The sequence below is a fragment of the Leptosomus discolor genome, chromosome 3, assembly GCF_034619465.1.
Source record: "Leptosomus discolor isolate bLepDis1 chromosome 3, bLepDis1.hap2, whole genome shotgun sequence".
NCBI classification, from domain to species: domain Eukaryota; kingdom Metazoa; phylum Chordata; class Aves; order Leptosomiformes; family Leptosomidae; genus Leptosomus; species Leptosomus discolor.
Window position 1 is genome coordinate 27,835,077 of NC_141393.1, and position 13,478 is coordinate 27,848,554.

Below are 13,478 nucleotides of genomic sequence, written 5' to 3' on the forward strand. Positions count from 1 at the left end.
AGCCAATCACATCCTGGGCTGCATCAAAAGAAGCGTGGCCAGCAGGTCAAGGGAGGTGATTCTCCCCCTCTGCTCTGCTTTGGTGAGACCCACCTGGAGTACTGCAGAGTTTGATCATCCTCACAGTAAAAAAAAAAATAAATAAATTTCGGATGTTTAAATGGAATTTCCTGTATTTCAGCTTGTGCCCATTGCCTCTTGTCCTGTCACTGCGCACCATTAAGAAGAGCCTGGCTCCACTTTATTTATACTCTTTCACCAGCTTATACGTATTTATAAGATTCCCCTTTAAGCCTTCATCTCTCTTTCTCTTCTCCTTGTGTGACAGATGCTTTAAGCCCTTAATCATCTCGGTGGCTGTTTGCTGGATGAGTACCAGTATGTTCATGTCTCTCTTGTGCTGGAGAACCCTGGGGAGTACTGGACACAGTAGTCCAGATGTGGCCTCACCAGTACTGCGTAGAGGAGAAGGATCATCTGTCTTGACCTTCTGGAAATGTTGCTCTTAACATAGCCCAGGGTATCATTGGCTTTCTTTACTGCAAGGGCACGTCACTGACAGCTTCAGCTTATTGTCCACCAGGATGCCCAAGTCCTTCTCTGTAAAGCTGCTTTCGCACCAGTCAGCTCCCAGCTTGTAGCTGTGCATGAGGTTATTCCTGTCTAGACGCAGAACTTCTCACTTTTATCTGTTGTACTTCATGAGGTGCCTGTCTGCCGTTTCTCCAGGCTGTCCAGCCTGTCATCCCTCTAAGTGAAAGCACGACTATTCGGTGTATCAACCACTCCTCCCAATTTTGTAACATTTGCAAACTTGTTGAAGGAGTACTCTACTCCATCATCCAGGTCATTAGCTAAGATGATAAACTGTATCAGACCCATTACTGACTCCTGAGGGTACTTCACTATTGACTGGCCTCCAGCTGGACTTTATGGCGTTAATAATGACCCTTTGAGCCTGACAGTTCGAACAGTTTTCATTTCACCTCCCTGTCTGCTTATCTAGAGCATACTTCACCAGGTTTTCTGTGGAGACCTTATGAAAGAATACTGAAAGCTTTGCTAAAGTCAAGATAAACAACACTCACCGCTCCCTTCTCATTCGCCAAGCTAGTCATCTTATCATAGAAGGCTATCAGGTTGATTAAGCATAATGTCTCCTTCCAAAACTCAGGCAGACTACTCCCAATCACCTTCTTGTCCTTCCTGTGTTTAAAAATAGTTTTCAGAATTATTTGCATTATCACCCTTCCAGAGACTGAAGTGAGGCTCACCTGCCTGTAGTTCCCCAGGTCCTACTTCTTGCCATTCTTGAAGACAGGAGTGACATTACCTTTCTTCTGGTCTTCAGGAACCTCTACCAATTGCTATGACCTTTCAAAGATAATGGAGATTGGCCCCACAGTGATATTGGCTAGCTCCTCAGCTCTTGTGTGTGTGTTCCATCAGGTCACATGGACTTGTGTATGTTCATTTTGTTTAAATGTTCCCTAACCTGATCCTCCTCCACCAAGGGTAAGTCTTCCTTGCTCTGGACTCTTCCACTGGTCAGAGGGACTTGGGATTCCTGAAAGCCAGTCTTACCAATAAAGACCAAGGTGAAGAAGGCATTGAGTACCTCTGCATGTCATTCGTCACCACATCCCTAGACACACTCAGCAGCAGGCCTGTATTTTCCCTAATTTTCCTTCTGCTGCTGATATACTTGTAGAAGGTCTTCATGTTGACCTTCATGTCCCTCACCAGAATCAAGTCCCTCACCAGATTCAACTCTTGATAGGCCATATATGAGCTTGTGACCTGAAGACTTATATATTGGACTTCACACAGCAACAAAATTAAACTACTAGATTGTTCAGCAGAATTATCTCCCCTGCATGGTCTGTTGTACTGTACCTTGTGAAGGACTTAGCAAATCAAGAAAGTGCTTAGTTCTGGGCAAGAAGGCCACTTGGGACCACAGGAAAAATGCAAACATTTTACCTAATACATGTATTAATTAAGCAAAGGTGGAAGGTGAATCATCTAGTTCCCTACATCAAAATACTTCTCCACATGTGTCTATGTTTAAGCCTCAAAAGGTATAATAAGGCTTAACAGAAGGCATCTAGTGAGATTTAGGCCTCACAGAAATTAAGCGCCTGCCACTACGTGAACTTTCTGGGTTGCCTCCTGCACCTAAGATGTCTAATTACTATCTAGTCACCAATGTAGTCACTCCAGGTTTTTCTCTTGCACAGTACATCCTAAAGCACTGTAAAAGCATCAGTTAGAATTTAAGTGAATTGGCAAAGCTCTAAAAGGAAATTTGCATGACACCTATGCGAGACTACCTGACACTGGCTACTAACATTAGTCCCTCATTTACATTGATAAAAAATAATTCGCAGCAAGACTCATGACAATTCAAGATGTTTCAGACAACAGGATATAATAAAGCACAGTAACGAATTAGACACAGACAAAAACTGTCAAGACATATCATATATCCCTTTGCTAATATAGAAGTTCATTCTCAATGCAGGCAAGTAGTTTTCAGAGATCATATATAAGGCCCTTAGCAAGGGATTTTAGAATATTTGCTAAGAGTGTAGTTTGGATAATTAGGACAGAAAAGATTTTGTTTTACATAGATTTGACAACATTTTTGGCTGCTTTTTTCTTCAGTAAACAGCTCGTGCACACAAAACATGCCAGTTCTTAAATTTAGTTTACCAGAGAACCATATATGTAAATCAAACGAGTGTAAGATTACTTGATATTCAATTATTCAAGAGCAGAACTCCAAGACTGGGCACTAAAGTGAAAAGAAAATAATGGTGTATCCATTTATTTAAAAAGAAAGCAGACACCATAAGGCTTGTCTAAAGTACATGGATTATTTTATGTTTATTATGATTATTTTATGTATTATATAAATGTATGCATTAAGAATGATGTTATGATGTTTGATTAAACACAGCATTGACAATTAATTTAGGTGTGTTACCTGCAAGTTGTCTCCTAAGCAAAGTCTGGCTTTTATATACATTGGATTCAGGTGAATTGCTCTCAAGAAATCTTTCTGTGCCTGTTTACAACCACCTTATCTCATTTTCCATGCACAAATTTCCTCATCCAACATAGGCATCCACAGAAAGAGGATCTAGGTTGAGTACCTGGTTAAATGATGTCACAGCTTCTTCAAACTCACGAAGTCTAAAAATAGAGATATGAATGTTTGCTGTTTAAAAAGTCTATAAATAAAATTCTCCATTTATGAATAATAAGCAAATACTACCCCATAATGCCCACTGAAAGTAGTTCAATTCTGACTGAAAGGGACACTTTTTTTCACTTAAGTTTATTTTCTGTATGTGCTCTCTGATGGTTAGAACAGTGACGGTAGTCAGTGTAAGACCTTGCAGACTTCAGTTTAAATGCCTTGGCCTGAGGAAAACACCAGAACTGTCATTAACTTTGCTGAGCCAAGATTTCACTTTTTCAACAGTTGTGCTCAACAGAGAGACTTTATCTGAGTCATTTATGCTATCCATATGTCATGACCAAATATGTTTTTCGTAGTCTATTCAGGCACAAATGTTTCAGACAAAAATAATTTACTTCTAATATGAGGCTTGTATTTGAGTATACTCAGAAAAATTCTTGGAGAGAAAACCAGAGATATTAAGCTAAACTTGCAGGGTAAAAAGAGCCGATATTCAGGGTTTTAAGCACAGACCATTCTGGCCTAAGAGTAAGCCAAATGTGGAACTCCATCCTTAGATAAAACTTGATGTATCTGAGGTATACTGAGTACGAATAAAAAGGATTAAAAACCTGAAATGTCAATAAATACTAGTAAGTATCTTTAGACATAAAGAAAAAAATTTAATGTGTCAAAGTACAAAATCATTTCGCCAAGATGACAATGAAAGATAAGATACTGTTTGAATATAAGCTACCTGCATCTACCTGAAACAGAGCCTGACTTCTTTACCAAAAGAGGAAAGACTAAATATATTTAGCTAACAAATAACTTTAAGGGTTGTAAACCAAATGCTTTTTAAAAGCACAACACTTCTTGCAAAAACAAATTAGGGCTTCATTCCAACCCTGTTGATAGGCAGTCATGAGTTTAGAGACTGCAGAATGGATCCCAAATGCATCTTAAAACAGGCTATACAGCTGAGTTATATAGTAGTGACTCCTTTTGACAGTAGGATACAGACATGGGCACCAAAATCATATGCTCAGTTCTAAGAAGCAGGATTCAGCACTCCTGTGTGAGTTCTACGTCATCCAGACACTGTGAAAGATGGAGTCAATTATGCCCTAACTACAGGCACAGTAATACAAGAAGTTTTGATGCTACAATCCTGAGTACGTCCACCTCCACACTGCCTCAGCAGCAACAAGGTTAAGCGGTGACAGATGGCAGAGTAATGGTAGAATATGAAATAGATTAGACTAAACTAATAGGCAGATAGCTATTAAAATGTCCTTCTTATCATAGGTGACATTCATGTGAAACAGGAGCTATCAACTCCAAGTGCCACTATGATAAGTAGACTAAGTTACTAACGTGCATCTTACTTCTTCCATTTTATATCTATTTTAAGTGATTAACAGATTTAATTTAGTCTTTCCAAATAAATCTCATCTTGATGAAACTACACTTTAGAATTTCCACATAAAAAATTGAAGCAAGGAAGACCGTTGAGGCTTTTGCTTTTCTTTAAAGGACAAAGTACATATTTAAACAGAAATTGCATCCTAACTACTTCTGACCAAACCAACCCAACTCTGTTTATCTCATAATACTTTGTTCTTCTTCATGTTCTTCTGAATCATTTCAATTATTATGTAAGGATCACTTTAGGCTTCTGCACGGGAAAGCAATCAGTATGTAGTAGGAGCGGTTCAGCTGATGATTCCACTGAACTACAACTTAGAAAGCATTTTTGACTTGTTCAAATTGAAAAAATAAGATGATGTGGAAGATTTTAGTACTGTTGGAATAACAAAAGTGGCAAAATAATGATGTGCATATATATATTGTTAAAATAAACCTCTCTTTTGGTGAACACGCTATCATAAAATTATTGGTCTGTTTTTTAAAAAACTACTGAGACACACTGTTCTCATCCAGCAAAGTCTTTCAAAGAATACCCAGCAAAGCTAATGGAATACTTCATGTGCACAATTTGGAGTACACACTCTGCTTTGTGTATGGAGCAGAGCAAAAGCAAGATCAAAGTTCCACAAACCAGGTTTGGTTTACTTAAACCAAAGGTACTAACCTCATAGGTAGCTGCACACTTCACAAAATCAGCAGGAAAAGACACTCCTATATAGCAATTCAGATCTTATATAGACTGAATTGTAACTTTTCCTTTTCCTTCCAGTGTAGCGAATTCAGGAATATACTCACTTCAAGTAATATGTATCTCTGCCTAAGTAATTATACCCTAATTCAACCACCACTATACATGTATACGGATATACTCCTTGCAACAAAATATTATCAGAACTGATACATAAGGAGATCTCAAGCTTATTTATAATCACTGATGTTTTTCTTAAATTAGCTGTTATGTATTTGTGTCTCTTGTTCAATTACCATTTTATAAATTTGTCTTCACTACAATCCATTCAAAGAACTTTTTGCTCATCCAGCTGGTTCTGCCACAATCTCTTTCTACTGGCCTTACATACCAGTTTGTACCACCTCAGACTCTTTTCTGGACTATTCTGATAAACTGCATCTTGAAGCATGACAGGCCAATAACACAATATTCCTAATTAATTATTTCTATGCAAGGTCTACCAACTGTAAAGAGCTTTTGTTGTGCACTTCAAACAGGACATTTCTGTGCTGTTGGAATGGGATTGATATTCATTCTTCGTTTTTTTATCTGCAAATAAGAAACATTACTCAATTTGTAGAATGCCTATGCTGAAATTGTTGCCATCACATAAAGAAGACATCACTTTTTAAAGTTACTAGTCCACAATGGAAGCAATGAATGCACCAGTTATAATGAAAATAAATACCCCTGCTTTTAAAAAAACTAAAACTTTTAGAAAACTCATGTATGAAAGAGTAATGTTTAACACTGTTAGGTATCAAGCCTGCTATTGCTATACAAGATGGAGTCCCATGGAATGAGGGAGTCATCTGCACTGTGTGCCATTGTCAGAAACACATACTATTTCCTTACATTTAAGAAAATTATCTTGAGGTCAGACCGCTTCTGCCCTTTCAACAAAAATGGTAATTTACACACACGCGCATGCACACGCAGAGGAACAAAACAAGCCAAACCAGAACTTCCATTTACTTAAAATTGGTACTTATTTGGACCCAACATAAATTACTTCAAGATTAAAAAAGAAGGAAAAAACAGGTTCTTACTTATTAAATTCTGTGCAACTCCTGTGTTTAGCAGCATAAAATTGTAAAACAAGTAAAACTGCATTTTATTGGCATCTTCACAGCCAGACTGGTTTTAGGTGTTGAGCAAATGAGAACTGGGCACAAACTATTTCAGATTATAAAAACTGGTCTTTATATCAGCAATGGCTTACATTTAACAGAAAACTTTAAATTTCCTTTACTCGAAGAAGAATTTTGTACCTCACATGCATTAAAATAATCACCAATTTCCATGTAGAGTAGTCCACAATTAATGAACACTTTTAAAAGCTTTTTCCTTACTCAGTTCAAGCAGAAGAAGAATTCCATAATCTTTCAAATCCTACAAAAACATGAAATGTATTTTAAACCATAATTTATTCAGAGGGATACAATCATACTTCAAAGTTTAAAAGACTTGCTTTCAAATTCCTACAAATCATGTGCATAAGCATGGACTTCACTATGGCTATTTCAATGTTTCACTGTTTCCAGATTGAATTTAACTGAATGTGGAGCCTTCTATAACTACATAGATACCCATTCCTAGAGTACAGAAGCAAAGATAATGTAAACATATTAAACAGACATAATTAAAACTTGTCACTATATGAATTTCAGTTAGATCTAAATCTTAATTACATCTACTGCTAAATTTTACGTCCAAATTCTTATTAAAAAACAACATACTATTCTAGATTAATTAGTCATGAATTAATGTCAAAGGTACTTTTAAAATTACATGTCTTCAAATATAATTTATTGTTATTGAAAGATCTAAGCATTAGTTGTATTAAGCAAATACTGACATGACTAGGTAGACTGAAAAAGCCTCAATTCTCAAATTTATCAAAACTGAACAGTATTTCAACAATACTTGATCTGAAGAAGTTCCAGCCCAACCTTTTTTTCACCTGAAGAATGAACCTATATAGTATATTTAAGAATAATTAGACAGTTTAGAGCTAATATGACAAAAATGTCCTTGACTGCGGTATTCCATAAGCTAGCCACTTAAGAGAAGTTCTGTTCTTTGTCATTTCTAAAATAACCTAGATATGAGAAACAGCTTTAAAGAAAATAATCCAGTTCTTGTTAGATCTAGTAAATTTTTTCTGTCAATAATATACTACATTTTTTATGCAACTTCCCTTGTCCTTTAAGTGGCTTTTCTGGAGTGTGATAGCAAAGAACAACTTTTATAATACCTTATTTATGAAGGAACTATCATTTTCACACCTTAAAGTTTTACCTTCAGTTACTGTAATCACCTATTTTTCTTTACCCATCTGCATCATTCTTGACCAACTAAACTCTAAGCACAAATGGCCTTTGCCCAAGGTCAATTTGACTTGAGACATCCAAGCTCTAGCTTAGAAAACAGGCCTCATCAAAAAGACAGTTCAACATGATTGTGTTCCCAGTGCGAAGCTGCATGGTGCCTTTGTGTGCCCCATTGTGCCTTTGCTTTATAGCAAAGATAGAAACCAGAAACACTCAGACGCAGCTCACAGGCAAATTGACAGCAACATAAACAGAGCCAGAGAAACAGGGCTGTGTATGAGGATTGGATGTAGTCCAAACCCCTGTTTTGACGTAGTCTTCTTCTGGATATAGTTTTTATATTTTCAAAGAGATATCAAATGTAATTAATATGATAGTAGATATTAAAAAGGCTTTTTTAAAAAAACAATTTCCTGAAGAACACAGTAATTCAGGAACAACATTGGAAGAGTTCAGAAATTATGACTAATTGTCAATAGCAGGTTGCTAGCTAATATTAACAACAGAGTGCTCATGTGATGTCGAAAAAAATTAATACCATACCTGTGTGAAGCCCTTTATTTGATTATAACAGACAGCTCTGTTATAATACGCCAAAATGCAGGTTTTGTTGAGGTCAATAGTTTTTGTAAGATCTTCAATTGCTGCTTTAAATGTCTGCAAATGAAAAAATACTAGGTATGAATTGTAATTCAGAGTTCATGCAGCTACATATTCTTCCTCAAATAATAGCCTATTGTAAAATTTTATTTCATGGTTTTACATTTTTGTTCTTCATCTGTACTGAAAGGCATCCAACCATTTCACTATGTCCTCTATGGACCGCTTACTGCAGTAGCAGCACTTCTTCAGAAGCTCTATTTGTGCAAAGACTGGGCAAACAAACATTCCTAGTGTATTCTTACATCACATCCATATAGTGCAATACATAACCAATCTTTAATTTTACTAGCTTACATTTTATATCTTAACCTAACATAGAAGGTACCTTTTGTGGAGTTTTGATACTTCCGACTATCACTAGGTCAGAATCTATTCTGTTGAACTTAAGAGGAGAATAACTAGATAGATACTCAGTAGCTTCTCCAACCCATCAATTATCTTCAGTTACATAGAACAACTAGAGCGTAGCTTCAATGGGGAATGGAAAGTATAATAATGAAGTGAAACTCCTGTTTTCCATCAGCAGCACTTTTACCATTATTTCACCATTCTAAAGTGTCAAGTAAGTACATTAAATTTAAGGAAGAATGCAAAAGTGCAACAATAAATACCGTCTCACCTTATTTTGATACTTTAAAGTTCCTCGGTAAAAGTAAGCTCACTCACTGTTGGGAAGAATTCTGATTGCCTCATTGCAGTTCAGAATTGCCTTAGAGTATTTACCTTTAGTTCCATAGTAAGCAGCACGACTCATATATACCTGTAGAGATGAAGACAAAATGATAACATGGTAAAAAACCCGCTTTGTTTAGCATTATATAGCAAGCATTAAATAGAAGACAGAAATTAGAAGTTTATAAACACATACATTTTAGGAAGCTTGTAATTTCTTTTATTTAATGCTTGCCATGTGCTTGATGGCAGATTACAAGGCAGTACACCCATAAATGCAAAATCTGTCAGTCTTTGAACCTGTCCAAAAATGCCTCACAGAAACAAATTATCAGGAGTATTTATATTACCTGGAAACATGATGGACAAGGAGCAAGTGCTCAATTGAAATTGCGGATGCACTTAGCTTGTCTGAGCTGCATTCTACATAGCCCTCACTGATAAAAAGCATCAGGGTAATTTGAATGTAGTCTGATAGCCATACTAAAAGCATCATGGGCTGAAAGGATAACATATCATCTGGGTTAAGTATGGTTTGCTCAGCTGAAACCATAGGCTAACTGATTGTACAGCTAGGTATGACCTATTTTTGCAGCTGGAAGCTACCATGTACCTGCATTGGTTTTTATTACTTAAATCCACTTACCGCTACTTAAAATTTTGTAATGTTTAACACCCTACCTAATGTAATCAATCATAACCTCAGGAAGGCACAATCTAACTCCTTTAATAATCTCATTTCTTCAGTGAGACCACAGAAATTTAACCAAACACATGGTCTTCCGTATGTAAGAGCTGAAACACTGAAGATGTTTTATAATAAAGGACAATGGATTAACATGGCTAGTATGCAACCCCTTTAAAATCCATCCAGATAGTTTTTTCCTCTACATGGTATATTAGTTTACAAAGTCACGGGCTTTTCCAGGATCTACAGCTATAATATCAGATGTACATTGACACAGAAAGTCACCTTTTGCAATTGTCATGGATTACCACATTAGATATTTCAGGCAATTTTGACAGACATCTTCCAAAAGAATACCACTTTTGACAAATGGAGTTGGAAGCACACAAGGCAAGAAATTGTTCTCTTCCATGTGAAATTCTGGTATTTTGTAAGTTCCTAGTTTCTGTCTTGAGCCCTTTAGCAAATCAACAACCGAAACATATTTATTAAAAGATCAACATAGAAAATATTTGCCTGAACTCACACTAGGCCTGCCACAAAGCTCACTGATAGGCTTTCAATAGTTTTTAACAAAGACGACTCATACAGGTAAAAGTATTGATTTTGTTGAAAGAAGGGAAATATATTTTTCTCAGGTAATGCAGTTTATTTCTTACATATCATATATAAGTGCCAAATAGAATCAGCTACGGGTGTTATGAGCTACAGTAATGTACAAAACAGTTAACAAATTACAACCAACTCCGTAACACAATAATCTAGGAATTCCTTTGTCCAAGTTTTCTACCAATTCACTAAGCCACCAATACTCCTATGTGAGTGTTTGTCTATAAGATTTGTGAAGACATTGATAAAGACATAAGAAATTAATGTAGTTTTTATTCCATTAGAATGGCAATTAATGACATACATTAAAAAAATCAGAATATTAGCACTGGAAAAATGACTCCCAAACTTGCAAGACAGTCTAACGTACATCATGAATTCAAAGGAAAATGGCTAAAGGCAGGAGTGGATGCTGTTTAAAATACTGAAATCATTCACTCAGTTATCATAGTTGTTGTTTACAAGCAGTGGAGTCAAAGACTAAAATATTCTATATAATTAATACCAAACCGTAATAAACTTTTTTGCTCCATGTAACACAGGCCTGTGAGATAATACATTTCCACAGCCTCAAAGGTATTACGCAGGATTTTTGCTGAGGTCATCAGGAGCTTCATAGCTTTTTTAGAACTTCTCACATCATCCTGCAATATAGAGAATATTAGTAGTTGTAAAGCACTTCACTGAAATCCTGCAAGATTTGTTAGACATTTAAAATTATTTTTAAATGTTTTTTCTTAGTCTTTCTTTGGAACATAACAGTAAAAATTACTAGTTTAGTGTTCCTTGGTGTTGCTGGAGTTAGACACATTCTTGATCTCTGAATGGTTCATATTAATAACTGATTAAAACAGAAAAATATTTCTGAGTTTTATTTATGTATGACAAAGTAGCTAATGTACATGATCTATAAATGACATAGAGTTTGCTTGTCCTGTTATTTAAGTACACAATTATGATTTTTTTTTCATTTTACTTCTCTATTTCCTCGGGAAGAAAAGGTATACTTTTTGCTGGAGTCTGATGATAATGAAGTACTTGCTACATGTTTCTTCACGTAAATAATGTCAAATTATTTGTTCCATAGACAACATACTAAATGTAATAAACGTCAAGAAATTTATTGAAAGGATCAAGCCTGTATAGGCATTGAAGGAACTTAAGTGAACAGCCTCTCAGAATCTTACCATGTCTGATAGATCTAGGCAATAATTTATGCATATTTAAGAATGCTTTTGTTTAAAGGAGAGTGTAAGGAAAATAATCAAAAAATTAAGAACAGTTCAAGATAAGCCATTCCTCAGCCTTTGAGGATTATGAAATTGAAAGTTTCAGTATCAAGAGGAGTAAAAAAATTATAGCATTTTTTTCTTAACTGAGTCTTTTGAGAAGTATCTGTTTAGAAAAATCAGTTTGAAATAGCAGTGCCCATAGGGCTGTCTGCAAATACTACACGGGCCTCCCTAAGTTGTCAAGGCAGTAGAAATTTTAAACAAAACAGGTCTGCATTTACTGCTATTTTAAAAAAAAAAAAAAAAAATTCTCTATGCCTACATTCGAAAATACTCCTGTTTTTAGAGTAAAAAGAACTGTAGATACCTGAACTCACCTACACATAATTCTAAAGGCACAGCTGATTCTCAGGGCACTATAGCCTGAAGTCTGATCATTTTGCCATACTAAAAGTATTGTCTCATTCCTCTGTAGAAAAGATGGCAATGCAAATCCTCACCTCTGGGTGAAGCGCTTTGAGAAACCAGGGAATGGCTCCAACACACATCCTCTTAACCATGCCAACTGAAATGGGTTGAATCGGGGTGTACTAATGATCACCACTCAGCATTCTTTCAAAAACAGCAGAACTAGTAATGTCCTATTATGATTTGAGACAAATAAAATACCCAAGCCTAACGAAAAAAAGTTGAATGGATCAAGACGTTTTATCCAGTACAAGCCCAGGGAGCAGGAGTATAATTTGTGCAAAGTGAACACCTTTTCATTTAAAAAGAACCTGTAAACACAAGGCTAAGAGGAAACAGAAAGACTGTGCATTTCAAACACAGAACTCAACAGATAGATAGATTCAAGTTTTTATGACTCTACCTGTTGCTTGCTACTATTGTGTTTAGGGAAACAGGATTATGTACATTTTGTATAAACAAATAGGACTGTACAAAAAGAAACAGCTAATCCATAGTGCCAATTTCAACAATTCTGCAGGCCTCAAATACTGGCTAACTGCAGGACTCAGAGGACTGACAATATTCATTAAACCCTATGACATATGAGTATTCACAAAGCTGAGAAAATACCTGTAACTATGCATTATATATTCAGTTCATATACATGAATCAAACTTCTGTACTGCATTTTATTAGACAAAAAATGCTAGGCATACTTCTGTATTACTTAAGTTAAAAGAAGTAAAATTATAACATATAATAGACCTCAATCTACGTAATTGTATCTTTTAATTGATTGTCTTAAATGTTTTAAAAATAAATTTGCCTAATTTATGCTGAACTATTAGTGCTGCTGTTGGAAATTTTTACTCAGGTCTTTTTATTATTTATTTAAACAATAAGGTACTCTGAAGGTTGATTTATATACTAGCACATTGCATAAAATATTAAAAGAAAACAGAAAGAAAACCACTGTCTTGCTTGGCATACATATAATGTAAACTTTTCTAACCTTAGTTTTCTTGGCTTTCATCTGTATTTTTCCTAAAATAACAAACATTGAAGGCTCAGGTTGAGTTGCAGTAGCTTCACATAAGCACTCTATGGCCTTATGATTTTGACAGAATGACTGAACAAGTGCTTGCTGAACAGGCTGAGACATAAAGGATTCTAGGAGGAAACCACCACGAAAAACAATAATCTCTTGTACTTCAACATACATGTTTTCCAGTATAAAATACCTTTACATGTTATGCAAACTTTAAAATGCTATTAAAATATTTGGAGTATGGAAGCTTGTTTTAACATCCATAAAAATACAAATGTAAACAAAAGTCCTACAAAAGTCTGAAGCTGAACAGTTATTTATCAGTGAGTGTAGTTTGATTGCTAAACATCTGCAAATATTTACCTTCCTCTCCCCACATCCAAGAAGGTTTTGCTTTGTGGAAGTACAACCATATGCCTACTTTGTTTTTATATT

General features: G+C 35.6%; 1 protein-coding gene across 1 annotated transcript in view; it reads right to left on the reverse strand.

Annotated features, from left to right (window-relative positions):
• Positions 1-13,478, reverse strand: part of TTC6 (tetratricopeptide repeat domain 6) — a 72,536-nt gene that overhangs the window by 15,168 nt on the left and 43,890 nt on the right. The window contains 8 exon segments of the mRNA XM_086462978.1: positions 2,990-3,070; positions 6,620-6,685; positions 6,687-6,740; positions 8,225-8,338; positions 8,964-9,104; positions 9,424-9,515; positions 10,819-10,957; positions 13,008-13,148. Of these exon segments, the coding sequence (XP_086319104.1) occupies positions 2,990-3,070; positions 6,620-6,685; positions 6,687-6,740; positions 8,225-8,338; positions 8,964-9,104; positions 9,424-9,515; positions 10,819-10,957; positions 13,008-13,148 (828 nt within the window).